Below are 12,208 nucleotides of genomic sequence, written 5' to 3' on the forward strand. Positions count from 1 at the left end.
GGTGAAAGCTAGTGTGTGCTTCTGTAATACCTGTGGATTCATTGAGTCAAATACAGTGCGCTTCTCTGGAGTTTAAACCTAGACCACTGAACTGCATTTTGACTGGAACAGCTGTTCGAATCCGAAATAAGAATCTGGCTGTTCCCGTTTTAATGCAGTTCTGAGGTCTAGAGGATTAAACTCTGGGTTTAAACTCCGGCACACTGCATTTGACACACATGGCATGTGTCTTGACTCTCATCCGTATTTGTAGGAATGAAACAAAATATTTCAAGAAGAAAGTGTTTAATAGGTACAGTTGTCTGGTTTCACAGTAGTGCCAATCCCCCTTCACATGTGCCGTTTGACAGAGTGTGCTCTTGCTGTCCATGATGAGTGACAGAGTTGGTTATTAGTGTGTCAGCATGGGTCATGAAAGGGGAAGTGAGGATGGACTGCATCTCTCCACACCTTCTGTCCATCTCTCTGTATGGAGAAAAAACAGCCCGTGAAGATCAGTATCGTTCATTTGAGCCCATAAGAATAAAATGCACAGGAGACTCTCGACTTTAACCTTTTAACCCTTTCAGTCGCATGCTCAATATGAAGTGTTGAGCTTTATATGTGACCTGTGACATTGTAGCAGATGGACATACTCACTTCTATAGTGGGAATTATAAGCCTCTCGTTTTTGTTAAACGATTCAATCTGCTTCATATCTTCGTCTGACAGCTTGAAATCAAATACCTGTTTGGTAATGGGGAAAAAAAATGCAATTAAGCGTTTTCCATTTCAAAATGTTTACACCATAAAAATGTAGCTGTTGCATTCCGTCAAGTGTCAATAGATTATCCTGATGCTGAAGAACTAATCTGTTTCCTTGAGATATTTTACTATCGACAGCATAACACACATGTAGTTATCAAAAATGTACAACTGTACAGAAAATGGCAACATATATATTTTAAATCTTGGAATAACATCCTAAAGTTATCTGAATATTCAGTCAAGAAAGGCATCGACTAATATGAGACACCGCATGTGCTCCAGTCATTTCATGGAGCATACACACCAGCAGCCTCTAGTGGGATAGACGTGAATCGTACCTGAATGTTCTGTTGGATTCTAGAAGGAGTGATACTCTTTGGGATGCAGATCACTCCTCTTTGTACCTGCCACCTGTTTAAAATAGTCAGTGAGCCAAACCAGGTGTGTAGCACGTAGGTATTGAGTGCATTTACATGTGAAATAGGTTCTGCCTGAGCATCTGCTCTATTAATAACAATTAAAGATTTACATTCTGCATTTGCAGACTCATATTTCTATACTGGACCATCATACCTTCTGCACCAACTTGGTTTTATATTGTGCTTGATAGGTATTTACCTTTTATAGGTATTTCATTTGGAATAATTATACAATTTTATTTGTAAAATGAGAGTTTTGAGCCACTCCAGTCTTAAAGGCCTAAAATGTCAGCTGGACAAAGGTCCTGGTCCTCACTTTTGGTTGATGTATCGAACCATCGGAATGTTTGTAAATGAGATCTTGCAGCATGTTACAGTGGCAGCTACAGTATATGAAATCATCCTACACTGCTGTCCACTGTTGACGAGGTCACCCTACACTGCTGTCCCTTGTTGATGGCACACAGACCTGATGATGACCTGAGCGGGGCTCTTCCCATTTCGGCTGGCGATGTCGAGCACTTGCGGGTCCTCCAGCAGGAGGGGCTCACCGGGGGTGGCCCAGGGCCGGTCAGGGGAGCCCAGGGGGCTGTAGGCCGTCACCAGCACCCCCCGCTCCCCACAGTGAGCCAAGAGCTGGGCCTGGATCAGGTACGGGTGACACTCCACCTGCCGGGGGACAGACTGCGGTCACCTCTCAGCAGGGAGGCCCAGTAACACAGAGAAATCAAACATCCTCTTTCTGTAACACTACCCAACACTACCTGGGTCACCAACACTGGCAGGTTCAGCACTGACCTGTGATTGCCAATGCAAAGAACAATACCTGGTTCACCACTGGCTTGTGATTAGCCATGCTGAGAACATCGTCGATCTGCCGAGCGTTGAAGTTGGACAGGCCGATGGCCTTCACCAGCCCCAGGTCCACCAGAGCCTCCATGGCCTTCCAGGTATCGCGGTAGTGTGTGTCTGCATATCGGATCGAGCCATCGGCGTTTCGAGGCATTACCTCAGTCCCCCTCCTGAAAACACACCCAATGTTGCACTTTCTGCTCCAACACATGGATATAGTCAAGACCAGACCTGGGTCAAATGCATAAAATATTTAATTACACCTTGCTGGACAGCGGAGGAAGGGGTCCCACTCTATAGCTGGGTTCTTCTCCCCACTAGGGAGTTTTTCCCCCTGACATGCTGGCTATTTTGGGGGTAGAGGTGTGGTGGTGTGGTGTTTGCTCTTCTGCTACTCTGTAAAGAGTCTTTGTGATAGTTGTCTGTAAAAAGTGCTGTACAAATAAAACTGAATTGGATTTGTTTGGATTCAAATACTTTTCTATGCTTTACCAAGCTTGTCTGGTGGTCTGGTATTTTGGAACCTATGAGATACTCTTAGTAAGTGCAAACCCCACTTTCTGGACCTCTTGGTTGGCTCAATTTCACCACGTAAGATCAATCGAGCACAGAAAAGTATTTGAATCCAAAACAATTACGTATTTGACCCAGGCCTGTTAATAGTCATGTGATGCAGCACTCACTGGAAGGCCATTGGCCAGTGCATGAGATATAGATCCAGGTAATCCAGACCCAGGTGAGCGAGACTCAACCTGCAGGCCGACTCTACGTCGTCAGGGTGATGCTGAGTGTTCCACAGTTTGGACGTCACAAATACGTCCTCTCTTCTGAGTACCTGAGACAGAGAGCACAAAGGCACAGGTAAGGATGTCTAACTAGCTCCTGATTCCGTTTCACCACAAAATACCGGCATGTTGCTGTTATTACCTTTAAAAGTAGACTCAATATGATTACTCAAAAATGATTTTTCCTGATAGTAATTAAGTAATCCAGTTTAATGCCTTCTGTATATCGGAACAATACTGTGCTGCATCTAATTTATAAAGACATTGAAGTAAACATTATACATTTAATTATTTTGAGGCTTTTGTAAAACAGGAAATCTGGTCCACACTGAAATCAAACACATTTCTGTGATTGTGTGTACCATGAAGTATCTTTTATGAAGTTGGCTCTGAACATGCGACAAGCCGTTTGTGCTTATCGAGTGTTTGGCTCGCAAACATCCAGAGCTGTTATTTCTTGTGATTCATCAAAAAAATACTGGAATGGCAGCTTTCCATAAAATTAAGATAAATATGTAATTATGTAATTATGTTGTTGAAGGTTTTGGGCTATAATACAAATTATAAAGATGTCAAGATAATCTGTCGTTATTGTGAAATGATGATTGGTTGATTGTGAGGACTAAAGGCCTGCCCACCTTGCCAGGCCCCACCCTCTCTGTCAAGGCTTCGCCCACTTCCTGTTCGTTGCCGTATGCAGCTGCACAGTCAATGTGTCTGTAGCCGCAGTCAAGTGCACTCAGCACCGCCTGCTTCACCTGCAGAAACACACACACACCTCACTCAGCACCGCCTGCTTCACCTGCAGGAACACACACACACCTCACTCAGCACCGCCTGCTTCACCTGCAGGAACACACACACTCTCACTTAGCACCGTCTGCTTTACCTGCAGGAACACACACACACACACACACACACACTCAGCACCGCCTGCTTCACCTGCAGAAACACACACACACTCTCACTCAGCACCGCCTGCTTCACCTGCAGGAACATACACACACTCTCACTCAGCACCGTCTGCTTTACCTGCAGAAAACACACACACACTCAGCACCGCCTGCTTTACCTGCAGGATCATACACACACACACAAACACACAGACACACACACTCAACACTATCTGCTTTACCTGCAGGATCATACACACACACACACACACACACACAGACACACACACTCAACACCATCTGCTTTAACTGCAGGATCACACACACCTCTAACCCAACATTGCCTTGCTGAAGGCACAAGCTAGGTTTTAAAACAGCTTTTAGCTGGTTGACCAGTTCAGACCAACTCCCAGATTGACAAGGTTTAGCTGGTTAACCAGCTACCAGCTCAGACCAGCTACCAGCACTAGCTAGTTGACCAGATCATACCCAGCCAAACCATTTTATGGCCAGCTTGACCCGTTCAATTTCCAAGCTGGTTAAGCTGGCATAGCTGGATTTTTAGGCATCAAGCACCAAAACTGCTTGGGCTCATTCAGTTTTTTTTGCCCTCTACTGTCCTACAAACAGACATTTTACCAAATGGTATATTGCATTCATTACAAGTTGATCAGCTGATAAAATGACTGCCAGTAAGATGATTAGTGTAAGATGGCTGCTGAGAAAATGATTAATGTAAGCTGGCAGGTGGTAAGGTGACTTTCTTGTGGCTGGGCTTAACCTCTAACCTGTCCCGGGGCACTTTTCCAGGTCCCCAGCCCCACCAGGGGCATCTTCTGCCCAGTGGAGAGGGTGACACAGGGGCAGCTCATGGTTCCACAGTTAGCGTTCCGCTAGCTTCCGCTAACAGGGAACAGACAGGCACAGAATTAGCACACCTAGCAGTGACTTACATGGATATATTCAATCCAACTGCATGCCTCTTTTCTTAGTCATTGTGCATCCGCAGGTCCTGACATTAACAAAAGGTGAAATTATGGGCAGTAATATTAAACTAATGCACTGAAATGTACTCAGTATTTTGTGAAAATCTACTCATGCCACACTGAACAGAGTACTTGGTTATCACTTTCTCAGCTTAAGGGTTAGATCACAGGAAACACATCCCAGTTAGTCAGCACATCACATGCTACATGTTGATATGTTCAAGAGACTCATACTGTTATAAACCCATGTTAAAATTCACACATGGGTAACTGGCATTGGTAATTCATTCTTTCATCTACAGTATGACTCCCAGTGGCAAAAAGGATTTATTAACCAGAAGGGTGTACTATGAAGTGATATATGCCATAGGGACGGTGCAAGCTAACTCAAGCTTCAATCCTGGGTTTTCCATATCACAATGCGGAATCACTTAAAAATGATATTGCCCTTGTGTAATGTCAAATAAGGTGAGTCTGTCTCCCCATCGTCACCTGGGAAGCCAGATTGACACTTTTGAAAATGACTTTCTTAGTACTTTTTTCCCCAGTAAAGGATTGGATAGCTGCAAACTGAACTTCATCTGAACTCCCCTAGGCTCCAGTGCATGATATTATATTAGTCAGGCCTTGCAGCATGGAGACGGGAGATTCAGCAGAGCTCAGGGGGAAATGGCTAAGCCTGCTGCTTCCACCATTTTACAGGCCCCTTGAGCTTCCCCAGAAAACACAAAATAAGTGTTCTATTGCAACACTTTTAAGTTCATCCGGCTGGGGAAAGCCCCAAAACATATTAGGATTGTGCTGATGCTGATGACAAACATAATATGCATAAGACCAATAGCAATCAAACAATATACCATTTTATCCATTTCAACTTTTCTCCATATATCATCTAGGTCTAACAGATGTATTCTTATCAAATTAATATTGATTCAATACTAGTAAAAACCTGTAATGTTTTATGAATTTATTTGAATTGTAAGTGAAGACAAAAATAGATTCTGTATAGCAGAGTTGAAGATTTAACAGCCATATAACACAAGCATCTGCTTTTTAAAGTCTGACGCTTTTGTTGTTATAATGCCAGTCTTAAACTATATAATAAAGAAGGAGTAAAGCTGATTCTCTTACCGTTTCAAATGCTTTTAGCACACAGCTGACTCTGACCGATCCTGAAGAATAATTCTAAACAGGCAGAGGTCAAAGTCTTGGCTTATCTATTACCCAAACAATTGGGGGGAAAAAAGTCCAAAAATTAACTGCACACCAGTGAACAGAGAACCATTCTCGAGAGAAGTCACAGTGTCTCCCTTTGAAATCAGCCCTGCTGTCAGTTGTACTTAAAGGCACGGTATCTGCATCTGAAAACTCAAGATTACAGCGTGACTCTCTCACGTGAGGTACAATTTCCTGAAACATTGAACTGAGGAAACACAGAGAGGGGAAGTTTGCTTAACCTTAAATATGCTGGCTCTATAGTCAGAGAGAGACTGGGGTTCCATCTGGGGGAAATAATGCAAAACTTCTGGAAAAATCTGAATGAAGGGATTATGTCACAGGAGGAACTGATTTAACATTGCTAATATGTGGATTATGTACCAAGAATATGAATTTGCTTCAGACATAACTGCAGGCCGTATAGTTAAAATACTATTCATCTATTCAGTTGGTTTACAACTCTTTTTGCAGTCTTGCAAAAAGAGGAGGTGATTGAGGAGGTGATTGTGTTACATGAGAATGATTTTATTCAGGTACTGGTCACTGATATGTTAAGATACAACTTCATACATGTATGAAAACTGATTTTCTTTGGAAAGATCAGTGTCATCTTCACCCAGTTCTTCATTGTGTTCTTTGACAAACAAAATTTGGCAAAAATAAAATCCAAATGATGATATCATGTCAGTTCTCAGAGGAACTGATTATGGCATATATGCTTTTTACTGCATACATACCTAAATGCAGGCCATGACAGCAGTCAAATATAAATAGAATTTGAGTAGCTTTAGACTCATTTTGTGATTTAAGATTTGAGGAGGTGATTGCGTTACACAAAATTCTGTAGTGGTCACTGACAATGACATTGTTAATGAGAGGTCAGAGAAGGGCCAGACTGGTCCAAGCTGACAGGAAGATGACAGTAACACAAATAGCCATGCATTACAAGAGTGAACACACAACGCATCAAACCTCTAAGTGGATAGGCTACAGCAGCAGAAGACCAAGAAGTCTAAAATACTTGTTTAATAAATACTTAATAAAGTGCTCACTGAGTGTAGGTATGCTTTTAAATCACCTTAAAAATCACTGTTTCTCAATCATCTTACAGCTTGTCTTCCACAGGATAACTAAAGCAATGGAAAACTCAATCTCAGGTTTCAGCCTAACATAAAGCTGCTGACATGAAGCGCAAGTAGGATCCAAAATCAAACCTGATGAGCCATTTCCTGCCTCTTTTAATGCCAACAGGAAGGGTGTCCTCACTGGACCAGAGAAAATGCCGCACAGCTGCTCTCAATTACCAATGACCTGCCAGTCCCCAAGACACTGATCAACAGCTGATCCACATAGCCCTACACTGATCAACAGCTAATCATGTACTGAGCCAAAGGAATCTCAAATTTAGTGAATTACAGAATCGAGATTACGAAATCGAGAAAGAATAATCAAACAAATTGAAATAATCACGGTGAAAAATACACTAAAGCAACCAAAGAAAGGATGTATCTAATTTTTCACATTTACAGATATTCCATACACCTGTATGTCACTGAAAAAGATATTCACATACAATGAGGTTATATCCTTGTTGCGATGTTAAGCAAATTCTAGAAGCTCTCACTGGAAACACGGCATGTGATGTCATAGCGGCGGCTGGCGGCCCATCCGCCTGTTGTCCTTATGTGGGTAGGAACATAGAGTTAGTCATTCCTCCAAACACTTTACCGCACTAGAAAAGCATGTGAGCGAGAGTGTAAGTGCAGGAGCCAGCTCAGACCTCTGCTTTTCCTCAGCGATGACGCTGTCGCACTCTTAAGGAGCGGCCTGGTCTCTGTGTTTATGTCTTTTTCTCATCACAATGGTCTGCTGCTCAGTAAACACTGGAGATCCATCTCAATGTGGACAAGAAGGTGTTTCTGTTTCTGACCATTATGAAACAGAGAAGATAAGGGGTGTCAGAACCAATCACATTTATTAACAATAGGGCTTTGGTCATAGGTTATTGGATAGGCTGATTCAGGTTTTTCAGTTAAATAGGAGACTTGACGAAGTACATAATGGCATGCTGAGTGGCTATTCTAATAATCTGTCCTGTCATTTTCGATGGCAATTGCCAGGGAAGATCAAGAAAACAGACTGTGTTGCCAATGACTGTGTGACGGGTTATTTGTAGTGACAGTGAGTGGGAATCTCTCAGGAACATTAGGGCTGTTTAGCATCTCTGGGCTTATTTGGTGTCTTCACACATTTGACAGGCAGAGTGTGAAAGTGATGGGGACTGTGAGGCACTGAAATACACAGACATCTTTCACTCACAGAATGAGAAAAAATAGAAATTGAGAAGACAATGTACACATTATTGATTACAATAAGTAATCAATAATGTTGATTACAGTACATGCTTTGGCTATCAAATATAAATCTAAAGCACATAGAATCTTTTACCCACTACAACTATCACAAGTTGACAGCAATAATAGTATATTCATGTCAATGAAAAAAGAAAACAAGACCTCTGACCTAACTTCAGATGAGCTTAGGCTTGCTATACTTACACACACATGCATACAAGTGCACGTGCATGTGTGTGCGTGCGAAACTGAAACAGACTGTTCAGTCTGTTCAGATCTTCATGTAAGTGGATAAAAATAAACTTATGGTATATATTAATTTATGAGGTTTGCCTCACACCACTAGATGTCAGTAATGAGTAAAACCTGGGAGAGTTGCGGCATCAACGAGACAACTGTTCATAAAGAGTTGCCTGAGCATCTCGCACCCTGAATATCAGCAAAGGTTAAAATCCAGAGATTGCCATCCTCATTAATACGCAGCACAGGTTCACCTTTGTTTGTTTAAAAGCACTCTAACATTTGCTGTGTTGCATAATTCTTGGTAATTAATGTAGCAGCAGAAATGTTTTAATATGCCTGCCCTTTAGGTGTACTTAATTCATTAACCTCCTTCAGACAGCCCTGTAATAATCACAAAAGTACTTTAGAACAAATGCATGTTTAATAATAAGGGCACAGTTCACTTTTGTTTTGTGGCCATGGCAGTTTTGTGATTAGCATTAGCACTATAATAGCCATTAGCACTATAATAACCATTAGCACTGTAATAACAATTACAAAAGTTATAATTATATTTACAGAATTTGGCTGGAGGCTAATGCCAGCAGCTAAGAAGTAACTCATTGTACTTCAAAAATCAACAAGTAGCCTACAGTAAATAACCTTTTGGCTTAGCAATACTTGATAAAACTCTTTCATCTCTACTGGAAACAATGGCGAGCTTAGTATAAAATATGTAACTTCTAGATTTAATTAAAAACCTGGAACAGCTTTTTGTGTATTGATGAATCGGGAAACGATATTTGGTCATGCTAAAAAAATACCTTTGATTTGTATAATCTCGCCCATGGTTACAAACCAATAATATGTTTTTCCTTTCCTTTTTTTAGTTTGGCAGTTGGGCAAATGACTGATACGTTAATGTTGTAAGAGGTGTACAAAATAAAAAAGGGTCACTTCTATTATCTGTATATTTATCTGTTTGTAATTGCGCTTTGCAAAAGTTTGTGGGGAAACTACGTATTTTTTTGAAGATCTATCACGAATGGCCTGTTTTGAACTGGGCTTGATCTATCACGTTCAGTGTCCCGATTACGTTACTGTACGTCAGCAGATGATAGCTAGCAAGCACAAGTGATGCACAAAAAAATACAAAGGAGAAACTGTAAAACGCCATAGGTACATCCGTTTTTTTAACAAGCAACTTCCTTTGGCGATGTGTGCACTACCTTGATTATTAATTTCACCATACGACTGCCGCCACAGCCAAAGGCTCATTCTCAAAACTAAAAACTTATCAAGAACTGCTTAGGAGCAGAATGTGACTAGAGAGTGAGAGGCATATCAAACTTTCAATTGAAAATGACAGAGCCAGGAATTTGGACCTGTAGAGCTTGGTGGATAATTATGAACAACAGTGGATTACTTATGAACAACAATGCACCCCTTGTACAAGTGAAAATATTTGTCTTGAGCGGGGTGAATGTATATTAAGTGGTGGTATTATGTTTATGATAAATAGATACTCATTATGCAGAACAGCTCTACTGGCCTGTCTATGTGACTGTAGAAAACTAATTCACAATGTGTGCTGCCCTATGAGAATAGATATTTATTGGGCCTGGGACATATCACACCAGTAGTGCGCTGTAGCTGATAGATCCTGCTGCATCAGACTTCCGGATGTCTTGAGCAGTGATCAAGAAGTTCTTGGCTCAACAACTCACTTAGGCTTTGGAGATTCTTTGGAGGTTCAGTCCAACAGCCAATCAGTACTTGGGATACTTTATTTATTGACAGTATTACACAGTGTCATACGCAGTGCAGTCAGTTCGATTTTAGAGAATCATTTGGACCGATACGCTTGTCTGATGGGTAAGGAGGTCCTGTCTGGTCGATGAATCACCCACGGCCCTTTTCTGACTGAAAGGGAGGAGATTACAGCAGATTTAAAGATCAATAAACATTGATCAACTGTCAAACTGCACTCTTCAACAAGAAAAAGGCTGAATATTGAGTTTGAAGTCATTGTAACATTTATTTGTAGAGTGTCTTTGTACACATCCATTCTGCCCCTCAGGTACACATATGCAGGGACCTTGCTCACAGGAGTCAAAGTCCTGTAGTACATCACCTCTGCTGAACAATATGCACAGAGAAAGTGGAACTGTGGAACTTCAGAATTTAGGCTTCCTTGTCATCATTACTTTATGGCAAAAACAAAACAGAACACAATGAAAGATGAATACACGTGGCAAGGATTTTTAAAAACATTATGATAAGCAGTTCTTGAGTGTGTCTTTGAAATGACCAGGTTTGATTTTTTTTCAAATAGCTGCTAATGTGCTCCAATGTCTCAAGTAGTGTCTGAACAAGCATGTGTTTGCAAGACATTGATAAAATGAAATGTATTTAATAATTTTAGTCTGAAATCAATTAATGCTTGTACCTAATCCACACAATGTGCAAGTTTAAAAAGCATATATAGACTCATGGTTCAAACATACAGAGTACATCATTATTTTTTCATTAACCTTAAAATCACACAACATTTTGAAACTTTTATATACAGAGAATAAAGAAATTCTGTCTCATATAAATGAATGCCTTTGATTACACCAAGTTATTTTTCCCAGATATCCTGTTGATGTTATTTGATTTATCAAGAGCCAATGACAAAAGAGGTAGGCTAGTGTCATCTGTGTGTGCTTTTATTAGGCTGGTTAAAGTTAAAAACAGTGAACTTGTTTTCCCGCCATTAACACAAAAGAGAATTACTAATCGGGGACCCATGGTCAATGTACATTGATGTGCCACCATGTTATAACAGTGTAATGACATAATTAGTAAAACACTTCTTCATTTTTCTGAGCACTTCGACTCTGCTTCGACTGAAAATAAGTTAAAATGGGCGGGAAACCTGAAAACTGCCTGCTGAAGAGGGCTGCTGGTTTGAGCCAGATTAAGGCACTCACAATCTCTCTGATTTGGATGCTTGGTGTATACACCAAGGACAGGTTAAGGCAGTTCTGTAATATGTGGAAACCATGGCAGAAAAGCACCTTTGAATAAGCCTTATTTGTGCTGTATGGGATATGAAGGTAGATATTGGTGTTGGGAAGGTAACAGAGGAGTAGGTAGTTCAGAATTAAATAATTTCACATTCAGCTGTAACATAGTTCATATGGCTCCACTAGTGATTAAATGTACTCTATTAGAGTTAATAACAGGCTGTCAGAATTGATTTAAAACTGAGAATTTCCCTGTGGAACGTCTGGTGTCATGAGTGTAAGTGGCCTTTCAATGTAGTGATCCAAAGGTTTTGCACAGATCTTTATCGCACAGATGAACACTGGAAATGACTCTTGTTTATCTGGGACAAACAAAGGCAACAAAGGACCCTAGCTTCCTCTAGATAGAGTTTACCATCCAAGTTCAAGCTCCCTTTGGAAAATTCAAATGAAGCCTAAATTATCTTTTTTTTTCTTAGAAATAAGGACTTTTGCCCTTTGACCCAACCCTAGAAAGAACAGAGCAGGAGGGAAAAACGGTCCTTAGAAAACAGAGCATACGAAAATATGTCCTGGGTGAAAAAGCAGAGGCTCGAGAATAGAGCCCCCCCCCCAACCCCCGCACCCACACACCCCCCCAAACCCACCACACCCCCCCTCTCCCACCACACCCCCCCCAAACCCACCACACCCCCCCCCTCTCCCACCACACCCCCCCCAA

The 12,208-nt window shown here is 41.3% G+C and overlaps 1 protein-coding gene across 1 annotated transcript; it reads right to left on the reverse strand.

Annotated features, from left to right (window-relative positions):
- Positions 1-268: 268 nt before the first annotated feature.
- On the reverse strand, positions 269-6,057 carry akr1a1a (aldo-keto reductase family 1, member A1a (aldehyde reductase)). The gene is made up of 9 exons (XM_061260381.1): positions 5,814-6,057; positions 4,485-4,599; positions 3,442-3,561; positions 2,702-2,853; positions 1,993-2,188; positions 1,636-1,835; positions 1,086-1,158; positions 640-726; positions 269-465 (listed from the first exon to the last, which is right to left on the reverse strand). Exons 2-9 carry the CDS (start codon positions 4,566-4,568, stop codon positions 400-402), a joined length of 978 nt encoding a protein of 325 aa, XP_061116365.1. The 5' UTR covers positions 4,569-4,599; positions 5,814-6,057; the 3' UTR covers positions 269-399.
- Between the last annotated feature and the right edge of the window lie 6,151 nt (positions 6,058-12,208).

Source organism: Conger conger, chromosome 11, assembly GCF_963514075.1.
Source record: "Conger conger chromosome 11, fConCon1.1, whole genome shotgun sequence".
NCBI classification, from domain to species: Eukaryota; Metazoa; Chordata; class Actinopteri; order Anguilliformes; family Congridae; genus Conger; species Conger conger.